The sequence below is a fragment of the Argopecten irradians genome, chromosome 9 (genome assembly GCF_041381155.1).
Source record: "Argopecten irradians isolate NY chromosome 9, Ai_NY, whole genome shotgun sequence".
NCBI lineage: Eukaryota > Metazoa > Mollusca > Bivalvia > Pectinida > Pectinidae > Argopecten > Argopecten irradians.
The window spans coordinates 28,475,128-28,495,728 of record NC_091142.1 but is presented as its reverse complement, the minus strand read 5'-3'; the positions used below and the strand labels follow the sequence as shown (position 1 = coordinate 28,495,728).

The 20,601-nt window shown below is 34.7% G+C and overlaps 2 protein-coding genes across 4 annotated transcripts in view; one reads left to right on the top strand and one right to left on the bottom strand.

Moving 5' to 3' along the window:
• Window positions 1–20,601, top strand: part of LOC138331967 (ubiquitin carboxyl-terminal hydrolase 32-like) — a 66,294-nt gene that overhangs the window by 29,941 nt on the left and 15,752 nt on the right. For 2 of the 3 annotated variants that reach the window (XM_069279877.1, XM_069279876.1), the window contains exons 8-24: window positions 340–455; window positions 874–948; window positions 1,403–1,486; window positions 4,002–4,063; window positions 4,495–4,600; window positions 5,131–5,553; window positions 6,040–6,180; window positions 6,703–6,853; window positions 10,995–11,164; window positions 11,508–11,586; window positions 12,134–12,208; window positions 12,561–12,699; window positions 13,217–13,322; window positions 14,262–14,365; window positions 14,645–14,714; window positions 15,191–15,365; window positions 15,890–16,041. In XM_069279877.1, coding sequence (XP_069135978.1) covers window positions 340–455; window positions 874–948; window positions 1,403–1,486; window positions 4,002–4,063; window positions 4,495–4,600; window positions 5,131–5,553; window positions 6,040–6,180; window positions 6,703–6,853; window positions 10,995–11,164; window positions 11,508–11,586; window positions 12,134–12,208; window positions 12,561–12,699; window positions 13,217–13,322; window positions 14,262–14,365; window positions 14,645–14,714; window positions 15,191–15,365; window positions 15,890–16,041 — 2,228 coding nt within the window. The remainder of the gene's footprint in view (window positions 1–339; window positions 456–873; window positions 949–1,402; window positions 1,487–4,001; window positions 4,064–4,494; window positions 4,601–5,130; window positions 5,554–6,039; window positions 6,181–6,702; window positions 6,854–10,994; window positions 11,165–11,507; window positions 11,587–12,133; window positions 12,209–12,560; window positions 12,700–13,216; window positions 13,323–14,261; window positions 14,366–14,644; window positions 14,715–15,190; window positions 15,366–15,889; window positions 16,042–20,601) is intronic. The other variant, XM_069279878.1, reaches the window with a different exon arrangement.
• On the bottom strand, window positions 18,792–20,553 carry LOC138331968 (alpha-2 adrenergic receptor-like). Its single transcript, XM_069279879.1, has one exon. The coding sequence runs from the start codon at window positions 20,529–20,531 to the stop codon at window positions 18,906–18,908; it is 1,626 nt and encodes a 541-aa protein (XP_069135980.1). The 5' UTR covers window positions 20,532–20,553; the 3' UTR covers window positions 18,792–18,905.

Here is a 20,601-nt window from a genome sequence, read left to right as displayed (position 1 = left end):
ATAGTGTACCTTTATTCGATTCTTTTGCTGTACATCAATGGACCAAATTACCTGTGTGTCCTGAACTGCCTTCAGTTTTACTATGAGACAGTCCAGGGGTGAATATAACGTCATTGATAGTAACCTCTGGAGCATCGAGGAGCATCGGTAGAATGCTTAATTCAACTAGACCTTTAGTTATGTTTGAGCAAACCATTTAGACTTTCTCCTGATTCTAGAGACTCTTTAAATAGAAATAATGCATGGTTTCAAGAATTGTATGGTGATGATAATAGTCTGAATATGAGGAGTTATGCCCCTTTTGTAGGAAATCTTTAATGAAGAATTGTTATGTTACAGTCTGCTTTAAAGTGTTTGATGCCAACCATGACAACAAGTTGAACCATGCTGAACTCAAGTGTATGTTGAATGCCTTACTGCTCATACGGTTTGAGAGTCGCAGTGTTGCTGAGCTGGTACGTTACTTATGTCATCATTTTCTTGATCATCAACATTCCATATGGTGCAATTCTTCGTTATAACTACCACATCTGAAGTTTGATGTCAAAATTAGTTCACTATGGAAACAAAATTTTGGGAGTTTGTAAATATGAAAATAAGTGGTATTTTAAAACAAAATGTAGTATAAATTTGTAAATATGAAAATAAGTGGTATTTTAAAACAAAATGTTGTAGTTCTAAAATGTGAAAATTATTGAGCTATAGAAACAAAATTTAGCAGTTTGTAAATGTAGTATTTTGATAAATTGTTGCTTTTATCATGATAGAAATGAAATAGTTTTCAATGCATAAAGCAAACAGAACTCATTACCATTACTCTATGAGTGACCTTTAGTATATATGTACATATGTATTATGTTTTACTTTATACAGGAAGCTGATATGTTCCATAAAATGGACCCACATACTGTAGCTAGTGAGATACTCGCCTCTCATGACACAGATCAGGTAACAAATGCCACAAAGTTAAGTGATCTGTAACTCCCAACCATATAGTCGAAAATTTCTGTTATTGTTGAATGTCAGTAATCTATTATTATGTAACATGAATACAGATACATTAAGTTCTGTTACTCTTTATTAAAAGTAGCTGAAAAATAAAATGCCAGATGACAGAATTTCTTTGATTTATCAAAATTTTAAAGTTGTGAAATATCCATTACATATAGTGTAAAATAAGCAGAAAACTATCATTTTTGGCCTCAGCAGTATGTAAGGATTATAAGTCACAATGCTGATTTCCAGGGGAAAAGATAATGGCTAATTATCCGGAAAATACAGTACTTTCAAATTCTGAACATGTAAAACTTTTTGTATAAAGGACAACGCAGACTGACATTTTACTCTTATGCTAGTGACAGGTCAAGCAGATGACTGCAGTGTACATATTTGTGTTTTGTAGGACGGCTGTATCTCCATGGCAGAATACCTAGTATGGACAGTCAACAACACACTAGCTGATGATTTTCTTGATCTCCTTAGTCAAGTAAGTGTTGTTGTTTTGGGAAAGTGTTGTTAGTCAAGTAATTGTGGTTTTGGGAAAGTGTTGTTAGTCCAGTAAGTGTTGTGTTGGGAAAGTGTTGTTAGTCAAGTAAGTGTTGTTGTTTTGGGAAAGTGTTGTTAGTCAAGTAAGTGTTGTTTTGGGAAAGTGTTGTTAGTCCAGTAAGTGTTGTTTTGGGAAAGTGTTGTTAGTCAAGTAATTGTTGTTTTGGGAAAGTGTTGTTAGTCAAGTAAGTGTTGTTTTGGGAAAGTGTTTTTATTCCAGTAAGTGTTGCTTTGGGAAAGTGTTTTTATTCCAGTAAGTGTTGCTTTGGGAAAGTGTTGTTAGTCCAGTAAGTGTTGTTTTGGGAAAGTGTTGTTAGTCCAGTAAGTGTTGTTTTGGAAAAGTATTATTAGTCAAGTAAGTGTTGTTTTGGGAAAGTGTTTTTATTCCAGTAAGTGTTGCTTTGGGAAAGTGTTGTTAGTCAAGTAAGTGTTGTTTTGGGAAAGTGTTGTTAGTCAAGTAAGTGTTGTTTTGGGAAAGTGTTTTTATTCCATTAAGTGTTGTTTTGGGAAAGTTTTGTTAGTCCAGTAAGTGTTGTTTTGGGAAAGTGTTTTTATTCCAGTAAGTGTTGTTTTGGGAAAGTGTTGTTAGTCAAGTAATTGTTGTTTTGGGAAAGTGTTGTTAGTCAAGTAAGTGTTGTTGTTTTAGGAAAGTGTTGTTAGTCAAGTAATTGTTGTTTTGGGAAAGTGTTGTTAGTCAAGGAAGTGTTGTTTTGGGAAAGTGTTTTTATTCTAGTAAGTGTTGCTTTGGGAAAGTGTTTTTATTCCAGTAAGTGTTGCTTTGGGAAAGTGTTGTTAGTCCAGTAAGTGTTGTTTTGGGAAAGTGTTGTTAGTCCAGTAAGTGTTGTTTTGGGAAAGTGTTGTTAGTCAAGTAAGTGTTGTTTTGGGAAAGTGTTTTTATTCCAGTAAGTGTTGCTTTGGGAAAGTGTTGTTAGTCAAGTAAGTGTTGTTTTGGGAAAGTGTTGTTAGTCAAGTAAGTGTTGTTTTGGGAAAGTGTTTTTATTCCAGTAAGTGTTGTTTTGGGAAAGTGTTGTTAGTCCAGTAAGTGTTGTTTTGGGAAAGTGTTTTTATTCCAGTAAGTGTTGTTTTGGGAAAGTGTTGTTAGTCAAGTAATTGTTGTTTTGGGAAAGTGTTGTTAGTCAAGTAAGTGTTGTTGTTTTAGGAAAGTGTTGTTAGTCAAGTAATTGTTGTTTTGGGAAAGTGTTGTTAGTCAAGGAAGTGTTGTTTTGGGAAAGTGTTTTTATTCCAGTAAGTGTTGCTTTGGGAAAGTGTTTTTATTCCAGTAAGTGTTGCTTTGGGAAAGTGTTGTTAGTCCAGTAAGTGTTGTTTTGGGAAAGTGTTGTTAGTCCAGTAAGTGTTGTTTTGGGAAAGTGTTGTTAGTCAAGGAAGTGTTGTTTTGGGAAAGTGTTTTTATTCCAGTAAGTGTTGCTTTGGGAAAGTGTTGTTAGTCAAGTAAGTGTTGTTTTGGGAAAGTGTTGTTAGTCCAGTAAGTGTTGTTTTGGGAAAGTGTTGTTAGTCAAGTAAGTGTTGTTGTTTTAGGAAAGTGTTGTTAGTCAAGTAATTGTTGTTTTGGGAAAGTGTTGTTAGTCAAGGAAGTGTTGTTTTGGGAAAGTGTTTTTATTCCAGTAAGTGTTGCTTTGGGAAAGTGTTTTTATTCCAGTAAGTGTTGCTTTGGGAAAGTGTTGTTAGTCCAGTAAGTGTTGTTTTGGGAAAGTGTTGTTAGTCCAGTAAGTGTTGTTTTGGGAAAGTGTTGTTAGTCAAGTAAGTGTTGTTTTGGGAAAGTGTTTTTATTCCAGTAAGTGTTGCTTTGGGAAAGTGTTGTTAGTCAAGTAAGTGTTGTTTTGGGAAAGTGTTGTTAGTCAAGTAAGTGTTGTTTTGGGAAATGTTTTTATTCCAGTAAGTGTTGTTTTGGGAAAGTGTTGTTAGTCCAGTAAGTGTTGTTTTGGGAAAGTGTTTTTATTCCAGTAAGTGTTGTTTTGGGAAAGTGTTGTTAGTCAAGTAATTGTTGTTTTGGGAAAGTGTTGTTAGTCAAGTAAGTGTTGTTGTTTTAGGAAAGTGTTGTTAGTCAAGTAATTGTTGTTTTGGGAAAGTGTTGTTAGTCAAGGAAGTGTTGTTTTGGGAAAGTGTTGTTTGCAAATAATTGTTATTTTTTCGGGAAAGTGTTGTAAGTCAAGTAAGTGTTGATGTATAGTAACATGTTAATTTTTGTTTGATATAGTTTAACAGTAACAGCTGATCCTTTTAATAGAGGAAATCTTGTCCATTGAATAGTACTATCTCACTGAGGCTTACTTATATCTATATTGTTTTAGTGTACAGAAAAGTACTCGAATGATCGTAAAATCTCTTATCTAGTTCAATAATTTCCCTTTATTGGTATGAGGTTCCTTTGGTTGAGAAAGGGAAAACTCCTGGATGGTTTGCTCTGGTGTTAATTTTTTTTATGTGTTTTTTAACAGATTTGCCATATAGTATTAGGACTTAAACCTCAAAAACGAGAGGAAGAAGGAAAGATAGTCAAGTAAGTACTCACGATAGCTTTATTGATATTTACTTCAGTGGAGCAATATTTTTGACAAATTGAATGATTTGTGTAATCTAATAGTTTAGCAACAGTTGAAAAAATTAGAATTTATTGTGGAAAGGCATTCAAGGGCTCTTATCCATCCAGATTACGAAATGTTTACTGAACAGTTGCTAATATTTGCGAGGGTTTCAATTTTGCAAACTTTGTTATTAAATCGCGGATGTTTTCAAAAAGTTTTACATGTCAATCTCTATTCCATGAATGACGCTTTCAAAGACCACGAAGAGAATTTGACAAAATAATACCCTGTGAATAAGTTACGTACAGTATATCGTACAATTTTTCATCCACAAAATTTAACAACGGTTCAGGATACATTTGTATATTACTTCCTTAATTTACATTTCAACATCTCATTTTTCCAGTGACTGGTTATCGAGAGAGTCTCGGAAGCCGTTCCGTGTGGGACAGGTGTGGTACCTCATAGCAATGCAATGGTGGAACTCATGGGTAGAATATGTCAGTCCTACAGTAAGTTATCTCCCTTCACTCTTCATGTCCATATTGATTTATATGTAGCCCTATATGAAAGTGAAGAAATTAGTTTTATTATTTTAGGTGTCAAACTTGTGTTTATTTAGTAAAACAGTTCCAGCGCTATTTTCCTATAACATCTACATTTCAACTTCTTTTAATGAGAAACAAATACTTATCAGCTAGCATCAATAAGTATATAGATTTTACAGAAGAGGATACACTCATGGATGGAATTAGGTCTTTAATACATTCTGTATTCACATATTACAGAGTTATTTGCCCTGTGGGGAGGTATTGATTGTATATGTGATGTCTTGTGTTTGGAGCATAAGGTGATATTTTTTTGAGTTTCACTCGTAAAATGTTAACATCAGAATTGTTACCTCCTGCAAGGGAGGTAATTTTGCAATATACAAAGATGGATAAGGATACAAAAAAGTTAAATGAAATTTTGATTATAAGCATTTTGTCTTCAGTGAAGACTTTTGACAAATTAATGTAATGATGAATGGTGTATATTTCAGGCGGTGGAAGCTAATGGCCTATTGGACCAGAATGGGATTGAGAAAGGATCATTCCTTGATTCTCCAGGACATCACAAAATTACTAAAGGAAAGCATCAATCAAAAACTCTTCCTTGGGATGATGATTCTGTGATTGTTGTTAATGTAACCAAGGGAACAAACTCTGAACTTGGTGGTGCGACCAATCAAATTCGTAACCACACTTTACCTCGAGCGTCTACTTTACCTCGAGCGTCTAACTCTAGTTCTGTGTATAGTAGTCCTCTCCGTCACTGTTTAAACCCTGGAGATTCGGTTGTGGTCAATCGGAGTCCTAGTCCTTCACCTAAACTGCGCAAGAAAAATGTGAATTCATGTAATTCTAACCCGCCGCGACCAGGAGCTATTGACAACAGTCAACTTATAGCTCCAAATACTATTAAGGTTAGTTACCGTAGTCCATGTTAGATAGTCATTTGTGGTCAAATATAACGGTGGTCAAGTGGTCAGGGGGTCATTCCAGTTAACTTAGTTTTGGTAGTCACCATAGTGTTGGTAGCAAAGTCATAAAAGGGGAGATAACTCCTATACTTATTTTGAACTGTCCTAATCTATACCTTCTAAAAAGTGAATTCACATTTCATTCCAAGATATTCTGATTAAACCATAAAAAAAGTAAAATAAACTGAAAATCTTTCTTGTTTTTTCAAGTTTCTTGATTTCCTTGAGCTGTTAACAGAAAGTTTTAGTATAACATATAATGTGGTAGACTTTGTTGTAAGTATTTTACAATTGAGGCGAAAGCCATCAATATTTGATCGTCAACTGTCCACAAGAAAACCTACATGTGCAAATTTGTTTATAATTTAAACACATAATTTTAGTATCATATTGGTCATTCATGTATGTGCGTATCATCTCTGTTTTAAGGTCTCCTCATTAACAAATGAAGGAGGTCGTCTCAAAAGAGATACGATGTTAGTTAGAGGAAAAGATTTTGAGTTAGTCCCTGAGCCGGTGTGGCGAGCCCTATCCGTATGGTATGGAACCAACACACCCCTTCCAAGAACTGTAAGTATCAAACCATCAAACTTGTCTGTTAATTCTGTAGGTAGAACCGAAAATGGAAATTGTTATTGTTTGATTTTTGACGAAACAATACATTAGAAATTTCAAAACATTTCGACACCAGTAAAATTTTACAATAGAGGTGTAAAGTAGTGTGACTGAGTTGTATTTCACATTTGTTTTAAAAAATGAGAAAGTTAAATCGATAAGAATTTAAGTTTTAAAAAAAAACCAAAAAAATTAAATACTAATAGATTTCAATTAAAGTTTTTGTTTTATAAACTACATTTAGATTTCGATTTTTAGAAAATTGAGAAAATTAAATACTATTAAATTTCAATTTTTAAAAAAAAATGCGAAAATTAATTGTATAGTAGAACATAAACTACATTTAGATTTCAATTTTTAGAAAATTGAGAAAATTAAATACTACTAAATTTCAATTTAAAAAAAAAATGTGAAAATTAATTGTATAGTAGAACATATCTATGTCTGACTACCATATATGATGTTCTATTTATATAGGTGATAGCCTCGGCCAACAATGACGGCATTCCTGAACTGGAGCTCTACCCTGTGACGGTCCGACTACAGCGTCATCAGATGCCAAGCCAGCGCCCAGCCCACATGACCACATTTACTGGGATGATGTCTGGCATTGGTGGTATGGCCTTATGTGAGCATGCCTTTAGCTGTTTTAGTTATGATGTGACATCCCGGTCGTCTGTAGTACTCCGGGTGTTACACACACACAACCTGGTCATAACTACAGATAATATTAATATCCGGTTATTTACGTAGCTCAATTTTTTTCATAATTTCTAGTAAAAACGAAAAAATAAAATTTTAGTTTTTTCATGATATTAAAAGTTTATCAGGGTATTTATATGATTCGATTATTTCCAAATAATTTGTTGATCAAATTTTTCGCAGTGACAGCAATGTCCTGGGAAATCGTGAAAAATTATCCCCTGCGAAAATAACCGGCTATATGGTATCAATACAGTTCAATTTGATGTAATGTATAGGTTTTCTATCATAAAGAAAACCTTTATTTTCAAATTTCTTTTTTTCATCTCAAAATTTTTAAGTAATTTTACGAACCTATTAATACAAACTCCCAACAAAGTGTAGCAAAATCATATCATTTTTTCTGTATGATTAACATTTACAAAATAATATGACCATGTTTCTAGTATGTGCTTTATATCACATTACTCTGGATTTGTAGGTGGTAGTGTTTTTTGTTTATTTATTTATTTTTTGTAAAACTATATCATGGGTGTCAATTTGTTGTTGATAATACATTTTATGTGGTGTACCATTTTAAGTTTGACTTTTTTGCATAGATATTTATTTTGTTTATTAGTTAACCGTGTAGATATTTATCACATAACTAGCCCCTTCAGCCATGTCATACGGCCAAGTGGAAAGACACATGTGTAATAACATTATTGTGATGTCACAATAATAATGACATCATAATCAAAATACGACATCACACGGTTGTCTTAGTAGACAGAAGCATCACATTCAAGCTTGTCTTACCTTCTTTTATATAGAAACAAAATTAAATGTTTTGTCTACATTTCCATAAATACCTGGTACAAGTACTAGTTATATGATAAACAGAATCTTACACTAGTGGCTACGTATCAAATTGAACTTCTTAATAAAATACATATTACATAGCCACTTATGTAAGATACGTTATTTATCACATAATCCGCCTGATATCAAGTGATTTCGCCTGTGTAATATTTTTGCATATGTCAATAGTGTAATATGACCTCGAGCGATTTTCATTGGCTGAAAATTCATTGTGACATCACACAGAAACAATAAAATGACGTCAGGAAAAATGATTTGACGTCAGAATCACGATGACGGCAGGACAAAATGGTGGCCTCTGTGGATTTTCGTAATACATTTTGATGTGAAATTCTTTGTTATGTAGGTATTTGTAGTTATGTGATAAAAAAGTACCTTAAATTTGGGTTCATTTCATATGAGATTTTATGAAACTCGTTTCGAAGTTTTAATTTTTGCTATCCAAGACTTGCAAAAATTATATTTTCTTAGACTCGTTTCATAAAATCTCATATGAAATGAACACTCATGTAAGATCCTATATTTCTAAAGCTTACAAGCATAGATTTTGTGTACATACATAGTTCAACTCCTGGTAGTAGTACACTATTAGGTGTCATAAAGTACTGCTTTCAAAGGTCATTTGAAATTTTAAATCATGTTTCAATAATCTAGTTTATTATAATTTAAGATATATATTTTGAGATTGACATAGTAATGTTATGTCATGATCAGTTTGATTCTGTTAGATATAACAATGGATTGTAGAGTTATAATGGTATCCTAAGTAAACATGAGAATTGAGGCAAATGCATGTCTTTTAATATATTAAGCATTAACATTTTGTGCTGTCAATTTTCCATAAAACAGTTGTTCTATGAATTTAATTGTTCTCAGAATTTAACTCAGATTTCATTTTTGTTTGGCTTTTGCAGCTTGTAAAAATGGCAAGTAGAATTATATAAATATATGAAGTAATTACTAATTCTATTATTATTTAGAATTAATTTCTTTATCAAAATAACATTATCATTATGTCATTTAGCATGTTTACATAAAATAGATATATATTACTTTTCTGAGACGAAAATTCAGTAAAGTCTACAATATTTCAAACATAAGATTAGATGACAGGAAATACGATAAAATTTAAATTTTGTAATCTTAGTGGCTTACTTTGTAAATTCCCGATTGGAACCAGGGGCTATAGCTTTGTGCTGTGTCCATCCCTCTGATCTTGTCCCGGCTCTGTATCCTACTCCATAGACAATGGAACTTCGTACTTGGTATGTGGACCCACTTTTGTGAGACAGTGTATCATGTATCAAAATCAAGTCACTGCGACCTATACTTTGACCCTTGATCCAAGTTTAAGAAGAAGCTTGTCCAGGCTCTATTTCCTATACTGTAAGGCTTTGGGGCTTCATACTTGGCAAGTGGGATCCATCTAGGTGAGATGGTGTTTTGCATACCAAAACCAGGTCATTGACCTATATTTTGACACTTGACTTCAATTTAAGAAAAAACAAATTTTTACAGACTCTCTTTTCATTACAATGAGACACCAAAGCATTATAATCTGTAAATGAGATCATCTATGCAAGGAAAATAAACCATATTGCAAATACAGCGGGGACTAAATTTGTCAAATTAGCTTGTAATCTGTCATCTCTCATAATCATAGAAACAGAATGTCAGTACACTGCTGTTTCTAAGGATTTTCATATTGATTGGATTTGATGTAAAAATGATTAAGGCAATACATATGTATTAAAATATTAACATTATTTTACCAAGCAGTAAAACTTATAAGCTACAAACAAAGGCATCATAATCATAATTTAAACTCTGATACATATACATGTACTAACATGGACTTTTTCATGTGTGGATATTTTTCTTTAGTCTACCTTAAAACTGTATTCGTAAAGTTTTAGAGTCTGTGCATATATCTCTAGTGAAATTGCTCATGTCTAAAAATTCATTTAAATTTTTTTTAACCAATTTTAGATATAAATGTGAAGTATTTTTTATTTCCTTAGGATTACATTATATAGCTGTGTTTGAACCAGTCTATTGACAATCACAACATTTGTTCACTCGTTGTAGTTTTTTGTAATTTATTTTTTGGATGGTTTCCATCAAAATTAAATGTTTTTGTAATATTTTCTTCTTATTAGTTATTTTGCATCATTGTTCGATCTTCATTTTTTTTTTCTCAATTCTTTTGGTGTTCGTAATTGCAGCTTGTAAAAATGGCAAGTACCACAGTACTATTTGATATGTTATGTGTTCTTACTACTATAATTTTTTTACTCAGTGAAATGCTATTTTATATTTTATATACAATTTAGCATGCTCACCTGTAAACACAGAATGTATATATAGATATGCAACTCAAAAAAGATTTATAGGTCGCAAGTTTTGATATACTGTATAAAACATTATTGGAAGTACATTATTGTCAATTCTAATAAACTTATCAGGGAGTTTAACATAAGAAAAAATCTGTTTTAATACTCTTTGGGAATCTGTTATAAAATTAAATTCTGAGTGGTGTTTCTCTTCTTTATTGTTACCGTATAGCCTGTTATATTCGTGGGTTGAAATTTTTGATTTTGCTTAAAGGATATAAATATTTTGTCTCTAAATATTTTGTGGATTAAACTATTCATGACCTTAACAATGTCACGCAAAATTGCGAAAACATCTTTGCTGAGAAATTAACAGTCTATACGGTATCTTATAAAATATTTATCCCTCTGTTTGACTGTAGTACATAAATAATAACCTGAAATTCTATATTAATTTATCCAATTACTCATTCTAAAACATATTTAGATATTTTGTTTAGCCTGTAGTATTTATATCAGAGGTTATTATATGAAGAGGTCTTTGGGAAAGAGGCCTGGAACTTTCCTAAACTTAAAATTCTCCAAAGCAACTTTGCTTAACTTCAGTGACTTCTGTAATGCTTTTCTAAGGTGAATTTTAATGTTGAGGAAACTTGGCCCTTCTCAACTAAGTACTCTGTACAAGGTTTCTCCATCATAAAAATTTCAATTTGGTAAAAAATAATATTCCATCCATGTAAATGGGAGAAAAAATTAGTTAAAAAAAAAAAAATATAATAATAATAAGCATTGCAAAACACAATACAATGATTTGACAGTTAAAATTAGATGAAAATTAGTTCTTTATTCACCTGAATAATTTTTTTTTTCTAGCAATGACAAATTTTGTGGCCAATAACCCCCCAACCCCGCGACGGTTTGTGGCGTACTCGGCGACGTTTAGTCAGCAACACTCGCTACAACAGGTATACGAGTTCCTGTGTACCAAACTGAGGCTCAACAGGGAGGATATGAGGCTCTGGAAGATTGGTCAGAAAGAGGATGTAAGTAAAAGACCAGTCGTCCCTGGTCAATATTTTTGTCAAGGTTCCAGTGTCATGAAGTAGTTTTGGTGTTAAAGCTAAGCTTAGCCAAACAAAAATTAATTTGATGTAAATGATGTCATATCTGATTGGCCAAATCAAAACTTAGACAGCTTTATTTGTTTTAAGACTTGTCCATGATCTTTATGTCTATTACACTAAAACATTTTTGCCACAGTGGTTTTTGTACTATTATATGCCTTTTCTTAAATAATATTTTAAATTTCAATTTATTTGAGAAAGGAGTCCATGACACAAGTGTAAACCTATTTATAATGTATGTATGTGACGATTATACTTACAGAACATGACACTGTTGGACGACGATAACTTGCTGATAGAGGAGTGCTATGTAGAGGAAAACCAGCTCGTCCTCATTGAAAGTGAGTCCTATATCAACGGATAAAGTACCAATAGTCTAGCTGACTTCTGTACATAGCAGAACCTCTTATTGCAAGGGATGTTGGATTTTGTCAATTGTGCCATAGGCTTGGTTACAAACAGAACAAGGACGTTAAGCTCCATCAGTCAATTATGTTTTTCAAATTGACACTTTCTTATAATTGATAAATTTTCATCAATTGATCAAGAAAAATCTTAATGTTTGCTTCATATGTCATTGTAGAAATTCAGAATTCTAGAATCATAATGAGGTGAAAAGGGTATAAAGCTAGTATATTAATAATCTGAAATAAAAGGCCAAAATAGATTCAAAGTAAAATCAAAAATTATTTCTATGAAATATATATTCAGCCACTATAGGGCCTTCTTCAGTCCAAAATCACTCTAGAATGAATTTTCATGGGTGAATGACTTAACCGTTGACATCGATATTAAAATAGAACAAAATTTTCTAATAATAGACAAGTACTTTATCCTGATCTTTCCCTTTAAAGTAATGTGATGTTTATTCCTTGTCTTGTTTTTCAGTTCGTAACAAAGATCTCACATGGCCAGAAGAAATGTCACAACTTGCCAAGAACAAAACTTGTCGAAAAGACCAAGGTTTGTGAGCTCAAACAGACTTACAAGATAACGGCATTAATCTGTAAATTTGACAAATACTACAAATTGTAAGGGGTATATCCCCTCCCCCAACCTCCCACTCCCCTCTTCATAAATGGCTAGTTATTTTTGCTGTGCTTAGGTGTTTGTATGTACTTCCACCGACCCCCTCATCTCGGTCACCCTTACAAACCCAAATGTATAGGTCTGTGGTCTTTCTTTTAAAGGTTTTAGTTTTCCTCCAATTTTAAAACCTAGCATGGCCTTGAATGACCTTATTGACTATTCATAAACAGTAAAGATAAATTTTGATTGTGATTTATACCTGTATTCGTTTTCTCCTCCTTTGCAGCCCACACCCAAAAAGGCGCGACAGGACTAAACAACCTTGGTAATACCTGTTTTATGAATGCAGCAGTCCAGTGTGTGTCCAACACCTGGCCTCTCACACACTACTTTATAGGTGGGCTACACCTGTTTGAACTTAACAGGTAAGTTCTCACTTGTTTCAGATCCTTGAACTCTGACCCCTAACTCACTTTATTGGTGTGTTACACCTGCTTCAACGCCACAGGGTGGTAGTGTAAACCAGCTTATCTTCCCCCGCAATTTGTTTCATTGTAATTAGAATTCACAAAAATAAATACTACTGCAAATACAATAGAGTGTTTAGCATGTAAATCGGGGAATTTAAAGTGCTGTGAAAATGTAGTTGGACATAAAAACGCGAAATTAAGTTGCTGCAAAAATAAGTTGGTTTACAGTTATCCTTTAGGTAGGAGAACCTAAAGCGTTATTCTAAATCGTAGCCAATCATGCTTTAAGTGTAATACTTTGTTGTAATCGTGCACCACCAGAATCTGGTAATTAACTAACACAGTCATTTTGTCCTAATGCCTTAATGAATTTTTAGGTAAATAATTGTTATGATAAGGTGGAAAATTAAAATGATATATTATAATAATTATTCTAGAAATGATTAAGTGGAATTTGATGTTACTTTTACAGGACAAACCCTCTGGGTATGAAAGGACATATTGCTCAACGATATGGTGATCTAGTCAAAGACCTATGGAGTGGTACAGCCAAGTCAATAGCACCTCTCAAACTTAGGGTAGGTACAGCCAAGTCAGTATCACCTCTCAAACTTAGGGTAGGTACAGCCAAGTCAATAGCACCTCTCAAACTTAGGGTAGGTACAGCCAAGTCAATAGCACTCTAAACTTAGGGTAGGTACAGCCAAGTCAATATCACCTCTCAAACTTAGGGTAGGTACAGCCAAGTCAATAGCACCTCTCAAACTTAGGGTAGGTACAGCCAAGTCAATAGCACCTCTCAAACTTAGGGTAGGTACAGCCAAGTCAGTATCACCTCTCAAACTTAGGGTAGGTACAGCCAAGTCAATAGCACCTCTAAAACTTAGGGTAGGTACAGCCAAGTCAGTATCACCTCTCAAACTTAGGGTAGGTACAGGCAAGTCAAGTCAATAGCACCTCTCAAACTTAGGGTAGGTACAGCCAAGTCAATAGCACTTCTCAAACTTTTAGGGTAGGTACAGCCAAGTCAATAGCACCTCTCAAACTTAGGGTAGGTACAGCCAAGTCAATAGCACTTCTCAAACTTAGGGTAGGTACAGCCAAGTCAATAGCACCTCTCAAACATAGGGTAGGTACAGCCAAGTCAATAGCACCTCTCAAACTTAGGTAGGTACAGCCAAGTCAATAGCACCTCTCAAACTTAGGGTATGTAGGATGTACTTCACCTGGACAGTTCACATGCACTAGATACTTACATGATGTCACATATGAATGGTGTAACCACATCACACATTGTTAATTTTGACTTCTAAAAATGATGGTGGTGCTGTAAAAATTCTCTGATATTTCTTTAATGTTGATAAGTACGGGAGAAAAATGATAAAACTCTTAACATATGAATTCTCTAATTACAGATCCTTAAAACTAAATAGACATTTGTTTTCCAATATGAGGTAACGTGTGTCCTTTGTTATCGTAAAATAAAAGTTACACACTTCAAATTTGTATTTTTACAGTGGACAATAGGAAAATATGCACCTCGCTTTAACGGCTTCCAGCAGCATGACTCTCAGGAACTTCTAAGCTTTTTACTGGATGGCCTTCACGAAGATCTCAACAGGTGAAATATTATTAACAGTGGATTAAATTTCCCTATATTCGGGAACATAATTACTTGCAAAAGAACGATAAGTAATATAATATGACATTGTATAGCTTATTAGAGTTACAAATTGATTAATGCCCCAACATTTCCTAAAGCATATTACAAGTTAAATCCAATTCATTAAATCTGTTGGATGGGGGCATTTATATAACTTCTCCATGGCCCTTTTAAGGGGAGGGGCACTAATTATAGCGATTATTGTATACAGTAACTGATTGTTGAATATATTGACAGGGTCCATGACAAACCTTATGTTGAGCTGAAGGACAGTGATGGACGACCAGACGATACCGTAGCAGAGGAGGTTAGTTTATGTTATGAACCATTCACCCCTGAACATACAAATGAACTCTTCCTTTTCTAAGGCTGAACCAGTTCATTGTGGAATCATAGGGGTGAAAGGGTTAATTAGACTTTATTGTTATGTTTCAGGCTATTGTTAATGTTCATATGCTTATATTTACATTTGATTCAATTTTGTGATGAAGTTTTGAGAGATTTTTCATCTATAATAAATAGCATTCATTATCGTCAAAGATGGAACAGCCATTTGAACATCCATCTTCCTTGATCGCTTGTGCCTCAATGGTGACAACATAATAATAACCGGTATAACATTGTAATAAGCAGATAGCCGTTCATAGACTGATGAATGCAAAGTGTGTTTGATACGGTTACATAGTGGGAATGCATTGAAAATGTAAATGTAAGACTATCCATTATATTTATAGATGGGTCCATAATTAGGCTGATGTTTAATCAACCAATGTTAATTCACAGGCGTGGGAGAATCACTTGAAGAGGAACCAGTCTATTATAGTGGACTTCTTCCACGGACAATTAAAGTCTGAGGTTAGATGTCAGGAGTGTAGCCATGTCAGTGTCAGATTTGATCCCTTCAACTACCTGTCTCTCCCCCTACCTATGGAGAGCTGTATACACCTGGAGGTTATAGGTAAGCCTTCTAATATTCCTTAGTAGACGGTAAACACTCCATGTTTTTAGGACCGCTAAGATATTGGCGTTTTTAACGTTACCCAAGTCCGTTGCATCCTGTCCTGTCCAGCTTAAAATAAGTGTTATAAGATTGTCATCAATGTTTGTATACTTAATAGTTATTAAATTTGGCGGGTGTACAATATCACAATTTACTATTTTGGAATTAATTGCGGCGGGTTATTTTTGCAAGTTATGTTTCTAGCCTTTTAAAGCCTCATTCTTATGACAGGCTGTTTACAGTACATGAAACCATGAGTTTGATAAATTTAGTGATTTTTTGAATTTTGTGATTTTGGATAAATCCTCGAATTTAGCAAAAATTAAAACCCCCGAAATATCAAGATCTTTCCTTTATTCCTGATCAATTATAAATGATGGCTGCCATTGCTTCTGATTGGCTGAAAACACATCTGGTCATCTTGTTTATCATTCATTAAAGGTAAAACAATTGCCGAACTATTTCTCTGTTTGGGGTTACAGTGATGCGACTGGAAGGATCAGTTCCAAAGAAGTACGGTTTAAGACTTAACATGGATGAGAAGTATAGAGCCTTGAAGAGAGAGCTCAGCAAGCTAACAAACATTCCATTTGATCAGATTCTGTTTGTGGAAATCATGGGGCCACTAGTCAAGGTAGGTCACTCTGTAACTATCTAATTTGTTAGTTTACAATACTGCGGTGGCTGATTCGTTAAGTTGTCCCGGCATATTTCCACAAGCCCTTCACCTCAAGGTTTGCAAATTTGAATCCCATGTGGGGCAGTCGCCAGGTACTGACTGCTAGAAGGTGGTTTTTCTCTGGGTATTCAGGCTTTCCTTTACCAACAAACCTGGCATGTCCTTAAATGACTCAACTGTTAATAGGACTTTAAACTAATAAATATAGAACAACGAGATACTGTAAACCAACTTGTGTTTGCGTACAAAATAATTGCATATTCCACGAGAGATGCAAAAGTGCAAATGTATATCCACAAATGTAACACATACATATATGCTTTAGGCCCATCAGTTGTAAAAGCGAAATTGAATTTTGCACTTTAAAATGGCGAAACAATGATCCATTACTACAGCCATGAATTGACGAAATTCGTCAATGTGGTTATTGTTGTTGCTACAGGAAAAAATGAATGACCTGAAGGCATGTTCAATTTACAATTACATTTATTGTTGAATATGTGTTGACTAAAACATTTAACATTTTAACAACATATATCACCAGTACTAACAAGAATACTTGAAAATAATATTCAACTCGCTTCAAACTCTAGTACAATGCTGGTTTTCTAACGAACTGTTGTGACAATGCATAATGCATTGATTTTGTAAATATGACAATTATACAAAGATGTGAACTTCATACAGGATTGTTAAATTCAAAATTTAAAAATATTTTGATCGTTTTAAGTTTTGTATCCTACAAACTAAACCTCTCGTTATATCCACTTTATTCTGAAATGTTAGTTCATCTTCACTTCAATTAGAATTCAAAATATTTGGGATCATGTTCACTTCAATTAAAAACAACTAGGTTTATTTCTAATTTAATCAGATGGCTGTCAAACATCTGAGTTAATTATGTTCATTTACAGCAGGAAAGTTTTGTTTGAATGTTCCGATGCCCATACATTTCATATTTCATTCTCATATTCATTTCCTAGAGAAAATTTTAATTGTGTCCTCCATTCTGAACCTCTTGTTTAAGTGATCAAATATATATATGGAAAATAAATATGCAACCATAATTTTACATGTTGGTTCAATTTTATCATTGAACATGTTAGGTTATTGCAACAGAGAAGCTTTGTCACCTCCATTCTTGATTTTGGTTTATGGTCATTTACGACAGAGAAGCTTTGTCACCTCCATTCTTGATTTTGGTTTATGGTCATTTACGACAGAGAAGCTTTGTCACCTCCATTCTTGATTTTGGTTTATGTCATTTACGACAGAGAAGCTTTGTCACCTCCATTCTTGATCTTGGTTTATGGTCATTTAACCCTTTACCACATGTAATCGCCTTTGGACGCCTTTACCCCTTGCCCCATGTAAGCGACTTTGGACACCCCCGCACCATCTTAATGTAAGCGCCTCTGGACGCCCCTACACGATCTCAATGCAAGCGACTCTGGACGCCATTTTGACTATCAATGTTTTGCTAGCTTCGTATCACGTGATAAAAGCGCCACCTGTGTTCAGACTTTACAATCTAATTATAGACGTGACCAAATTTCTAACCAATCAAAAATCAGCACAGTGTTACTATATAAAACTCTGAATAAATTAACCGAGAAAATTACACATTTGTTCACTGCTTCACTCATGTTACCGGGGACGCCATCATGGCTTCTGTTGTTGATATTACGGTAGATATTTGTAATTATAAGTACTATGTCATGATATTTAAATATCGCAGACCTAAAAGCATATAATCTGGCAATGATTTAGATGATGTTTTATTCAATTTGACCGATCGAAAATCTGACGGTCATGAAGAACGACGACGTCCCGTACTCTCGCCATTACCTGACGCCGTGTTGGAATGGACTGGCGAGTTTACAGCCGTGAGTGTTGATAATTTTGTTAGAAAGTTGTTGTCAAAACTTCAATAAACCTTTAATATACTTCATTTAAAGTTGATAGACTATTTTCGTGCATTTTTCAACAGCAAATAATGTACAAACATCCCACAACAAACACACTACTCGGAACGATAGAAAGTGAAAGTAGCGGTGAACGGGTCGTGAACTGGCACCGACAAAGCAGAAATAACAGTGTTTTTCAGAGCAAATATATTGACTGAGCCATCATTCAGATATGTATTAGTTTGTTTACGATATTTCAAGTAATTTGTGCAATTTTTTGTCTAAAAGTTATAGAAAAATCGGTAATATTTTGAGTATTTCCAACAGAAAATCAACCATTTTCTGACCTGTAGATGTTTTTAATTATTTTTGAAGTCTTCATAACAAATAATAATTGAAAATGATAGCATCACTGTGTAGTTTGATTCATTTTGAAGTAACTTTATTACCAAAACATTTCTCAAAAATAAACATGAAAGTAAATAAATCCAACTTTAAAAATGATTATCAATCCAGACTGAAAACTTCAAAAAGTGCCATTGAGATGGTGCATACACTTGACAGATGTTGCAACAATGTTCGTGTTGAACATTGTATACTTTCCTCATGGAAGCCAGGTGATGCAGTCTACTAGTTTGCATGTGGTAAAGGGTTAAAACAGAGAAGCTTTGTCACCTCCATTCTTGATTTTGGTTTATGGTCATATACGACAGAAATGTTTTGTCACCTCCTTTCTTGACCTTTAGTTTACAGTCATTTATGACAGAGAAGTTTTGTCACCTCCTTTCTTGACCTTTAGTTTACAGTCATTTATGACAGAGAAGTTTTGTCACCTCCTTTCTTGACCTTTAGTTTACAGTCATTTATGACAGAGAAGTTTTGTCACCTCCATTCTTGACCTTTAGTTTACGTTCATTTACGACAGAAAAGTTTTGCAACTTCCATCCTAAACCTCTGGTTCATGAACGAGTATATGATTGGGTTGGAGGCATTGTTGATAAAATACATATAATAGATGACACGGTTATTCGGAATCACGTTATTTGACATGAGAAACGTCGGAAGGAAGGAAATTACGTAAACAAGTGTTACTATAAATAGAACCTGCGTGGTCTTGATGTGCATCGGACGTTTTGCTTTCTGACTGCTGAACGCAGATTTCCTCTTAGGGGATGTTATATTAGAGGTTTGCCTGAGGCGTGATACCAAGTTCATGGACACTTTGCGATTTAAAACTGAGGCTCTGATGGAATTCCATTTTGAACTGGAATTCAGTTTTTTCTCAATCCTGTAATCCAGTGAAGTGTTGCTTATTTTTCGGGACACATAATTAGCAGTGTGCATGGTCCGCTGCATCAGAGTGTTTGAAGGTCCTGGTCTTGGTTTCTCTCTTGCCTCCTTTACTTGATGAAGTTTGTTCACATCCAAAGAGTGACGTTTTTCAACCAAATCTGTGTATTCCCTGCTGACCAATTCACTCTTAGACCGTTTCAAGGATGCAGGAGTGATGGCGGAACGTTGGTCGGAATATGAGATAGAGGCAGTTTGCTCGTATATTTGTTCGGATACCTCTTTTCCCTCGAATATTGTATCTGGTTGATGCGGTACCAGATGTTTGAGGGTAGATATGCTGACAACTTCCTTGGTGGATGGCATCGGAATAGGCACGACGCAGCTGCTTTTCTTTCTGTCGCCGAACATTGAGCTATTGTCTTCTTCAATACCTTGATTCCCCTGGGGATGCACCTTGGGCATTCGTATCAGCCATTTCTTATTTTGTTTGTACAGCCGTATGAAGATAAGGGTATACATGGTGAAGATGATGAGAATCATGAGACTAAAGGCTGCCGTGACAACGTACCAGTAGATATCAAGCTGGTGAGGTGTGATGTATTGGTCGTTAGGAACACAGTAGCCGATGTAAAACTGGTTACCGCTGTAGTCTGTGGCATAGACCCCAATGCCAAGAATCGGAGGGACACTAAACATCACTCCAATTGCCAGAATGACGCCCATGACGATTTTAGTCACTGTCTTTGTGAGACGGGTACTCGGAGGTGTGCAGATGAGAATGTATCGGTCACAGGATATCGCCACCAGTATCATCACAGATGTTGGTATAGAGAAATACCGCAGCATCTCGAAAATTTTGCACACGGCGTCGTATTTCACAGTCATTCTCCACTGTGTGATGATCACGTATGGTATGACAAGCATACACACCATCAGATCCATTATAGCCAGCATCAACATGAAGTACATCGACGAATGTTTGGATGTTGTACGCACGAATACCGTGATGACGACGATATTTCCGACGACACCAAGAAATCCTATGATACTCAGGAGAGAGGAGAGCGTGAGTAGGGCCTGATATACGGAGTTCCTGTATCGCGTGACGAGGACACAGTGAAGTGTGTGACAGTCACCCATCCACGACCCGTCATAATAATAACTCGAGTTATCCTGGAAACTAGTGTTCCACATTGATGTTACATTGGCTGCCTGGGAAACCGTCACTGATGATGTTGTATTCATTATTGTGTTTGCTGGTGAAATTTTACTCAATTGCCTTCCAATTAACGAAAAATTTCCTTATTCTTAAAAC

Coding starts and splice junctions, on each gene's coding strand:
- LOC138331968 (XM_069279879.1), bottom strand. CDS start 20,531: ATGAATACAACATCATCAGTGACGGTTTCCCAGGCAGCCAATGTAACA.